At 36.4% G+C, this 10,794-nt stretch overlaps 1 protein-coding gene across 12 annotated transcripts in view; it reads left to right on the forward strand.

Moving 5' to 3' along the window:
• Positions 1-10,429, forward strand: part of FHL5 (four and a half LIM domains 5) — a 28,239-nt gene extending 17,810 nt beyond the window's left edge. For 10 of the 12 annotated variants that reach the window (XM_032185151.1, XM_032185152.1, XM_032185156.1 and 7 more), the window contains 6 exons: positions 20-86; positions 162-343; positions 2,808-2,982; positions 5,157-5,326; positions 8,617-8,803; positions 9,807-10,429. In XM_032185151.1, the coding sequence (XP_032041042.1) occupies positions 185-343; positions 2,808-2,982; positions 5,157-5,326; positions 8,617-8,803; positions 9,807-9,958 (843 nt within the window). In that variant the 5' untranslated portion in view covers positions 20-86; positions 162-184 and the 3' untranslated portion in view covers positions 9,959-10,429. The remainder of the gene's footprint in view (positions 1-19; positions 87-161; positions 344-2,807; positions 2,983-5,156; positions 5,327-8,616; positions 8,804-9,806) is intronic. The other 2 variants (XM_032185161.1, XM_032185163.1) reach the window with 1 other exon arrangement.
• Positions 10,430-10,794: the final 365 nt, after the last annotated feature.

Below are 10,794 nucleotides of genomic sequence, written 5' to 3' on the forward strand. Positions count from 1 at the left end.
GACTCTCATTTTATTACAGAACAGCCCAGAATTAGAAATCCAGAGCACTGCAAAGGACTAAAACACACCTATACTGACTTTCACAGGTAATGCAGCAGTATGTATTATTTGGGCAAGCAAACTGCCATTCATTCAATTACATGATTTTTCCATCTTTCCAGATCACCCGGAAAACCCCACCAGAATGACCAGCAATCAGACAGACTGTCATTACTGCCTGCAGTCTCTTCGTGGAAGGAAGTATGCATTAAGGGAAGAAAATGCTTATTGTGTCACATGTTATGACAACCTGTTTGCCAACCCCTGTGAAGAGTGCAAGAAACCTATTGAGTGTGATTCTAAGGTAAGGATTTAACTTCCTTGGTCTTTTCTTAGATTACACACAAATCCCATTTTTTAAATGATGGATTCTGTATCAGTCCCTCTACATACTCCTGTGCTAGTGAAGAAACCTAAGCATAGTGATTGTACATATGTATACAGCAGAGCTATTTTCCCAGAATAGAAAAGCTTCAGGGCTTTTTCTAAATGATGAAATCTGTGCATACATACACTTCAAGCATGAGTTAAAGCTGTGGTGTCCGCATGGACCACATCTGGATTCTATCCATCTCTGCTCACTCACAAAAAGAAGATGTTCACCACAGTGCTTGAGGAATAGCAGGGTGCCAAAGGAGTTCAGTGGGTCAGGTTGAGAGAAGCTTTAGAATATCTGAGACATGCATTGGAAAAATTGACTTCAACTATTGTATAAAATACTTTGACTGCAGGTGTGTTGACCTACAGATGTCAAGCTGAAAAGAAGCAATATTTATAATATGTATTTTGTGCCTTCTGAATTTTGGAAATGCTGTGTTTTCATTTTAACTTCCACTTTGCTCGTCTCTCAGAGAAAACATTAGAGGCAGTGTTTCTGGACTTGACTTTCCTTCCACCTCTCCCCTTTCTGAGAATAATTAATATTATGAATTCCTCTGTGGCCTTTCACAGGGTTTCCAGTACTCTTGAATTCAATTTACTGCAAGACATCTTTTTTTTTTTTTTTTTTTTTTTTTATATATATATAATTTTAACTTGAAAGGAAACCTGTCAAAACACCCTGGTTTGCTGAGGTCAGTATGTACTGCTCACATTCTCCCCATGCTCATTTTGTCTATGTTCTTTTGAAATAAAAGAATCATAGAATCATCTAGATTGTAAAAAGCCTTCAAGATCATCAAGTCCAACCATCAACCTGGTCTACTGAGTCTCATCACTAAACCTTTTCCCTTTGTGTCACAAAGAATGCTGGGCCATAAAGTTAATAAAATAAGCCTCTTGGGAGGTCTCCCTGGTCAACATATTTGATGGTTTTCAAAGTACATTATCTGAGTATAGCTCAGTTCCATAAAGGAATCAAAGGAAAACATTAATTTGGATGATGATTGTTTTCAAACACTCACCAGTGTTTTTCAACTGCAAACTTCTATGTGCAGCTCCAGTCAGGGTCACCAGGAGAACTTACACTCTGCCCTCAATAACTCTACTACTACAATTTAAAATTAAATGGCAGGGCTACTGATATCAAAGATCATTAACTAAATAAAATAAAATAAAATAAAATAAAATAAAATAAAATAAAATAAAATAAAATAAAATAAAATAAATCATGTCTTTTGACTGACTAGGAGGAAAAATTGAGAGAAAATAAAAAGCAGAGATAACATGAAAGGAGAGCCACAGTATGAGAAGTGGTCCACAGAGGCCTACAGCTGGTTTTACCAATTCTGCCAAGGTGCTACATGTAGAACTTAGATCTCTTCCTCTCCGTCTTACCAGTTCTTTGCCTCAGGCTGCTCTGGGGTGATAGCCCATTTTCTAAATGGTTCAGGGTTCTAGCTAAAGCAAATGAAAGTGGTAAACACTCAGCACCTCCTAAAAATGACGCCTGGTATGTATTTCATTTCTCATTTTAGCATTTTAAGGGGTGGGGAACTGACAAACTAGAAAAATGAGATTGGCTTTTTGCCCTTTTGAGCTTTTTACTTATAAAGGAGACCTGGAAGGGTCTGGTTTATTTTTTACGGATTTTTTTTTTTTTTTGGTGATGCATTTTTCCCTTGTTTTTTTAACCTTGGAAAAATAAAATCTGGTGTTTGCTCTTTTTGTGAATTCTTAGTGGAAATCTCATACATATACTATTAGCTTTTTCATCTTCTAAGCCTGCTGAGTCTTAAACAAACATCTTTCTGCCAGCTTTTTAGGAGGACTTATATTAGGTGTAAACAAAAGCAAAGATTTTTTAATACTCTTCCTAAGAATCATTTTTTTCTCAATTAATGAGATTTTAATTGCTTGCTCTCTGCAATAATATGATCTTTCTTTAGTGTTATGTAGAGTCAGCTGGAAGAAAAAGCAGTAACATTAAAAAATGCATTAAGTTCTGTTTAAAAGTCTACAGAGAATGTATTTCTTGTCAGGTGGCCTGTGCACATAAAAATGTTAATTACTTGCTTTCCCTTGAAGGCCAACTGTAAAAATATATGATTGGTCTTCCAATATAAACATCGCTCTGATGTTGCACAGGGAAGAACAATTGCTTCAATTGCCTGTGCCAAAGCAGATCCTAACATCCTGTACGAGAGAGTTACAATATACCCTAACACAGAGACTATGAGGGCTGACACACCTTCTGCTGGATGCAACTGTATTCTCTTTGAATTGCTATCGAAATGTTCTGCATTTTTCACTTTATTTCTGGGAGGAGCTGAGGAAAAAAGAACACTGTAAAGAAACGTCTTCATTAACATGGACATACTTTCTCCAAGGATCTGGCCTACAAAGGCCGCCACTGGCATGAGAGATGCTTCAACTGTGCCAAATGCAGTCGCTCTCTGGTGGAGAAACCATTTGCTGCAAAGGATGAGCTCTTGCTGTGTACTGAATGCTACTCTAATGAGTATTCATCTAAGTGTTTCCACTGTCAGAAGACCATTATGCCTGGTAAGACAACAAGGACCTTTCACTGAAAAATGGAACTGCATTTTTAATTAAAATCACATCCTTTAATAACCCACCTATAAAATCCTTGACATTCAAAACAGCTTGCGGGTGACTGCATCTCCCTCTTGTAGTACCCTGCCAGCATTAAAGAGGCAAGACAGACACCTCTGGTCTAGCACTAGCAGGGCTTATGAATCCTTATAAAGAATATTAGAGTTCAAAATAGAAAAAGATGTGTTCATGCTGAGTCCTTGATTCTGCCTGCAGTTCTTAGGAAGTGTATCCCACTGTGAGTGTAGGTAGACAAACAGAGATCGTTAGCAGGAGTGCAGGGCTAGACAAGACATCTGCATTTTGTCTGTTGCCTTGGCAAGACCTTGAGTATCAGACCTGGCTCACAGTCTTTATAACCATTTCTTTCCCTCAGAAATATCTTTTGCTTTAATTGTCAAAACATGGTGTTTTATGCTCAAATCATTATCAACATTTTTACTAAAAAACACATACAGATTTGTTTACAATAGTTTTATTTCCTAACGTGAGCAACTTTGAAAATTTTGCACTTTCCTCTGAACCGCTTCTCAGTTTTTGGTAGTTGTTTGTCTAGGTCTTTCATTGCTTCCACACCAGTAAAGCTAATGCGACAGAGACACTGCTTAAATCTGCCTCTTCAGAGGCTGCCTCTAAGAGAAGCAAGAGCAGTTTGTGTGCCAAAATGGAGTAGTCTGCCAAGGAGAGTGGGTCGCAAACTTCTGGAAACCCGCAATGTTTACATCCTCTTACAGATCACGCATATAGGTCCAAATACCAGCAGCAAGCTATGTGCCTTGGTCTCATAACTACTAGATTGGGAACCTCTGGCCAAGAACATCAGTAAACTTACCAGCAACACAGGAAGTTTATTTTTCAGATTCATGCCAAACAATAAGATCCAGGCTGTGAAGAATTATCATCTTAATATAGATATTAGGTTACCCATGTCTTGGTTTAACCTGTAGAGTTAATAAAACTATGTACTTGTACTATTGTATTTATTTTCGTTTTCATTGCAGGTTGAAGTTGTATTTGTGGCAATATACTCTCCCCCCTTCCCCTCCTCTGAAGAAAAAAGGGGAGAAAATATGATGAAAAGGGCTCAAGGTTTGAGATAAGGACAGGGACATCACTCAACAATTATCGTTGTGGGCAGAACAGACTCAGCACAGGGAGATTAATGAAACCTACTGCCTATCACTAGCAGACTAGAGCAGCGAGAAACTCAAAATAAACACCTTCCCCCAACCCACCCTCTTCTACCATCCAACTTGTCGATTTTGTCCTAGAGTCTAGGAGACTAAATCCTCACAGCAAATGTTGAGGGTAGGAATAACAGTGCAAAGAACTGAAGTGATGCTAACCAGTTCCTACCTTGTTAATCGTTGACTTCTTCTTCAGCTTGCTAGCTGTATATTGAAAAGACCCTGTAGGCAAAGATAGCAAATTTAGCCTTCTGGTTACCAGGAGGAAGCTGCAAACCCTTTATGTTTAAGTGCAACTAATAGTTTCTCTTTCCTCTAAACCCACAGTCCAGAAAGCAAGTATTCCGTGATTAATCAGTTACATCATCAATTCTCTCCTTCCTTGAGAAAGGATGGTAAAGTGCCTGGCACCTCTCTTTGCAGTCTGATGCTACTGGCAGAGGTGGAAGCTATGGTGGAGAGTCACTGAATGAGTCATTTTCGGACATGTGTGCATATTTTAGGCTTCCACATCTACATTAAGGTGTACAGTGCACCTGTACACAACTTAAAAGCTCTGAAACTGGTGTAGCAGACATTTAACTAAGTGACTTCCTTTTGGAATTGCATTTGTCCTTGCAGTGAGAAAAACTTTGAGCAGCTGAATTGTATCACAGAACAGAAACTCTAAGAGTCGTATAAGTAAAGACTAAAAAAAAAAAAAAAAAAAAAAAAAAAAAAGTCACAGTTTGGTATGTCTTTTGCCATGTGACTGTATGGTATTGAATGTGTTTTAGATATTAAATATGCTCTTGTAAAACCTATGGCGTTAAGGATAAGTGTTTTTTGAGGTAGGCGATACTAAGATAAAAATACTAAAAATAGGAGTCTTCCTGACATTTAAAACTCTTGTTACAAGGCTGTATTTGGGACCATTGTTTGTAATGATTTTTGCAGGTTCTCGTAAAATGGAATTTAAGGGAAGTTCCTGGCATGAATCCTGTTTTGTTTGTCAGTATTGCCGGCAACCACTGGGAACAAAACCATTGATCACCAAAGACAACGAGAATTACTGTGTGCCCTGTTTTGAGAAGCAATTTGCTCACCATTGCTACTCTTGCAAAAAGGTAATTACAATGGAGAAATTTCACTGTGCTGGCATGTTATTTTTGGTCAGGTCAAGACCAGATTGTCCAACAGCAAAAACTATGCTAACAGTTTTTTCTGCAATCTTTAAAGTTCAGGCTTAAAATAACCTATGTAAATTCTTACTTCCATTCTCATCTAGAAGTCTGAAATTTAAGTCATAATGGGCAAAAGAGATTATCAGTAGAGAACATGAATTCTTAGATGAGTTCTTTTCTGTAAAAAAGCCAAAGCTTAAAAAAATAAAAATAAATAAAAAATTTACACATTAGAGCTTATGAGGACAAGTCACATAGCTGGATGAAAGTTCAGACTATATGCTTAACAAGCTTTAATAAAGTAAGAATATATTTCTTTTATCCCTATTTCCTTACAGTTTTTGTCAACAAATAATGCTTTTAGTACTTTAAAGTGCTTTTCTAAAAGCAGATAAGGAACAGAGGAAAACAATCTTGAGATCAACAGAACTCTTATTGCCTGTAACTACAGCTATTTATAATTGCTGTTAGCTGCTTTTCAGGAGCACCTGGAGCTTGCTTTGTTTCTCCAACAGGTATTCATATCACCTGTTTTAAAGTATTTAATGTGGATGCTTAAATTAGAAGCTTTTAGTCTTTTTTTCATCAGTAGAACTCTCAAGATATTCAGGAGAGCACCTGTGAGTATACAAAGAGCTTAAGCTCCCACATCTGACCCGCCAGTTATGTGGAAGTTAGGAAGTTTTAGTACTTCCCTTTCTGTTTCAGTCTTTTAACAATAGAATAGGAATGCCAGTTAACTTTCTGAATTTATGGAAATGTTGGGTGCAAATTATGGCAATAAATACACCAGAGATTATGGTATGTTTAGATAGCTCAGTAAAACAAGCCTGGGGAATAGCGGAGGTAAACAACAAAAAAGAGATGTGCATTTGTAACAAAAAAATGGTGTGTCTCTGTTTAGTGACTTGTTCACAGTAATTCAGGATCTATGGGAAACAGTGCTATATTTTAAATAACTACTCCTGTGGAAGACATTAATTCTTTTCCTGACAGCAAAGTTATATCAAGACACTAGGTTTCCTAACACTGGAGAAATAGGATGTAACGAGGGTGTCACACCACCTAACTTTAAATTCATAACAAAGATGCCTGTGCTCCTTAGTGGGGCATTATTGCTCATGGAGGAAGATGCTGGATCACGCAAAATGTCTGGTGAATGGATAGGAAGAGCCAAGTCTTCCTTTTGGTATTGATATTAGACACTGAAAACTAACTGTGACAGCATTTGCCATTTTATTCTAGCTAATATTAATATAAGCCTAATTATATTTGTTGACAAAAACAAATACTTTTATTTTTTTACTAGTTGTGTTTTTTTTAACAAAGGTTGAAATTTTACAGAAAGTTTTTTTAAACCCTTCGTTCCTGATAACAACTGACCTTGCCTTGATAAATATGCCTCTCTTTACATTTGTCAGATGTTTTCACATGCAAAATTGGCCACCTTAGCTGACAAAGGTGTTCAAGGTCAAACATTGTTTTCTCTTGAAATGTATCAGGCAATAATCAGAATAAGTAATACTTAGTTGTGATAATACAAGTCAAGAGTAACACTGTTTCAATACATGAGGTTTCCACTGTGGTTACCAGAAAACCTGTTTTCAAATGAGCTTTTCTTTCTTCCCCCAAATACAAATAAATAAATTTTTCCCTCCCTCAGTTTCTCATGTTTTAAAATTCTCTGGATGGTGAAAACAATTGAAGTACTGCATTATTCTGGTGTGATACTGCTGCCTAACAAATGTTTTAATCTGCTTTTTATGGTAGAATTTCACTTATTCTTTAGTATCTCTACCACTCCAGAGGCAAAAAAAATATTTTTTTTCAATTCAAATGACTTATAACTTCTAAATTTATTTACTGGTTAGTTGTAAACTTCCACTTCTAACAAAACACTTTAATTTAAGCAAAACCTGTTTCCTGTTTTTTCTTCAACAGTTAAACTTTAGAAAATACCTCCGGATATTCCTATGCCTCTATATATAGCCATTTATTTGCATTAAATGATCACATGACAAATATAGTAATTCTGCTCCATATTTACTAGAGAAATTGAGGTTAACAGCATTTATATGAAATAATCAGGATTTGCTTCTTAAAAATTATGGGAATGCAAATAGACTACATGCATACTAAAACAATTTTACTAAATAAAACTACATCAGTTTCCATAAATAAGTGAGCTCAAAGAGACTGAATTGCTGAAGTCTTCAATTCTGTGCCAGAGAAAAAACATTGGAAATTTTGAGATTTTAATGGAAAGACAGATTAACTTTTATTGTAACCCAATACTAGAATACTAAGAGGATTGGGAACCATTTAAATTTCTTATTGCCTGACATCACCCAGTATAATTCTTTATTTTCATGAAGCTGTGTTTCCGAGGAAATTGTCATGGTGCCTTATTTTTATTTAATTAAGTTTCTCCAAGTCTTTCTTTTCCTGTTCTAACTATACTAATTCACTCACTTATTCACTCACTCATCTATTCATTTACTGTCATATGTGTCTTGGTGGTAGAAACACCATCTTAGAGCTCATTTTTATTTCTAGAGAAATTCCTTTAAACAGTTCCTCAAAACTTCTGTGAAACTTACTCTTTACTGCACATATGGAAGCCTTAGAGCAACTGGAAATTTCCTTCTTCAGAAATAACCAGTGGAGAGCTGTGAGCGAGTTGCAGGGAATGGACATTTGATGACAGTGACAAACACTATTTTTCCTTTTTCTGACAATGTAGATCTCCTTTCTGTCTCATTTCTGCCTCTTTACTGTCTTTTTCCTCCTACTTAAAATGCTGCTTCAATTTTGAGACAGCAAAATATCGATTCCAGTTGGAGATTAGCCCTTTTCGCATCGTCATTTCTATCAGCCACTGTCCATCACAGAATTGTTGCACTGAGAGTATGCCTGATGCTCAGCCTTTACCCAGATGGGTAATAGAAAAAATTCATGACAAGCCAACCTGTTCATTACTAGCCATAAGGTTATTCTGTGATAAGAAATCAAAAATAACAGAACACAGGTATATTCATATCAGTCAGGTTTTCAGATGAAGTCTTAGTTGAGTTTTCCAGATGAAAAATAGTCAACATAACCATACTGTCTCTCTCTTCACTTGTGCATGTTGGAAGAGAGAAAACAAGTGGAAGGACTTATGAAACACTTGATAATCCTTCATGATTCATGCCTTTGTTTTATTGCTATGTCCTTTTTTATCAATATGTTAGGTAATAACTTCTGGGGGAGTGACCTACCATGACCAGCCTTGGCATAAAGAATGCTTTGTCTGTGCTGGATGTAAAACTCAACTGTCTGGACAAAGGTTTATCTCCAAAGATGAGTACCCATACTGTGTAGACTGTTACAGCAGATTTTATGCTGAGAAGTGTGCTGCTTGCAAGAAACCTATTACAGGTGAGTCTTATCTTTTAGAAGGGACTAGACACTGAGGACTCATCAGTCTCATCTCAAAATCTTTACTGTAGAAAATGGCATTAAAAATAGTCCCATCATAATTAAAGACAGAGAGAGCTAGGTACTGGAGAGACCCCCTCTCTGTCAAATGCAACACGTCTCACTAGGACATACTGATCACACGTGTTCCCTGAATGCTGTGCTCTTTTATGTGCCAAACATTCTCTCATCACTTGACTTAGCACTTTATGCACTAAAAATGCATAGAATCCCAAGAATATATGAAAAGGCATTTTTGGCTCCTCTTCAGCCAATACACACAAGTCCCTCATGGCTGTAATTGGTTTGCCTTTGTTTTTAAATACAAATGTGATAAAACTGGATGTGAGGTAACTGCCTGCTGGTAAGGCACACCTGTCAAGTTCGAGAGCTTGCCAAACATAACAAATCTCTATTGTATGCATCCTTGTGCACTTCCATGGTCTGGAAACTCCATGACCTGGAAATTTCCCAAAGACACTATCTTGAAGATACTTGGTGAAAATAATTAAGTCTCACTCAGTATTGTATAGAAACTATATGTATCTATGCATTGCAAATAATTTTCATGAGAGTTTGTTGGGAAGATCTGCAAACCTTAATGGATATTCTGATAAACTTGTTCCATTCAGAGTTCATAATGGGATATGAAAACAATCAAGTGACTTATAGCTTTACTTAAAATATTTCCCAGTATCTCACTATTATTTTATCTCACTATCTTAAAGTGGTTGGTTATTTGTTGTTGTTATTTTTTGTTTGTTTGTTGTTGTTTTGTGTTTTCTGTTTTGTTTTGTTTTTCAATTCAGCTAAAAAAGGGCATTTCAGACTATGGATTTTTGTTCATTAATTTGTTTGCTGTATGAATAACAATGTGATCATACATCTGAAAACAATCTGTTGCATTTCTGAACCATGTCCAGAAATACCGGATTCACATCTTCATTCTCATAATCTCTTTCAGCTCTTGGAGGTGCCAAGTTTATTTCATTTGAAGAGCGCCAGTGGCATGGGGAATGCTTTAACTGTGCAAAATGCTCTGTCTCACTGGTGGGCGAAGAATTCCTCACTAAGCAGGATGATGTCCTTTGTAACGAATGTGGCTCTGCTTCATAGTTCTGTGGAGAGCTATACAGATGCATTATTCTCACTCTTTAAACATGTTCTTTGTTACTTGTAATAAGAAAATCATCTAAACAGCACACTACTTATTTAGTCATTCACATAATTTTCAAGCAGCAGTTTAATTCTATCATAGTTCTGAACTGCTTGTTAAAAATATAAAAATAATAAATAGCCACATACTGGCTAAGAAAACTGCAGAAAATATTAGTATATATTTAAAATGTAACTACAGTATGTTTCCTTGTAACATACTGCACTCTGCTGTTAGAAGCTTAAAAATTTACATTTCATCTCCCATGAATCAAAAAGTATGAAAAGTCTATATGGCATACAAGTAATGATGAGGCATTAGCACGCCTAACAAAGAGAATGTAGGTGTACACAAAGAGACACCAAGTCAGAGAAGTCCATTCCAGGGCCAGGTAAAGGGATAAAAGTGTTATTTTTTTGTTTTGTTTTGTTTTTCTCAAAAACAAAAGTACTATCTGTTGGATAGTACTAATGTACAGTTTCCCATAGCTAATATGCCTTAAAACTCTGTCTCCATTGTTTTCATTGGAGCTTCAAATGCATACTTAAAATATACTTTTTATTAGTAGGGACAAGAACCAACTCACAGTTGTCCCTTTAAAGTTGTACTTTGCAGTCTTGCTCCCCACAAAACCCATTTGCCAGCAATCAAGACACTTAAAGGCCTTGACATTTCCACATTGCTGTCTTTTATTCAGTCTGCTTTTTTTCTTGTAAATGCATGCTTGTCAGTAGCAGGCTATAAGCTCTTCAGAGCCAATACCTGATTCATTTTGTCATGCACCACATGCCTTTGC

This window comes from Aythya fuligula, chromosome 3, assembly GCF_009819795.1.
Source record: "Aythya fuligula isolate bAytFul2 chromosome 3, bAytFul2.pri, whole genome shotgun sequence".
NCBI classification, from domain to species: domain Eukaryota; kingdom Metazoa; phylum Chordata; class Aves; order Anseriformes; family Anatidae; genus Aythya; species Aythya fuligula.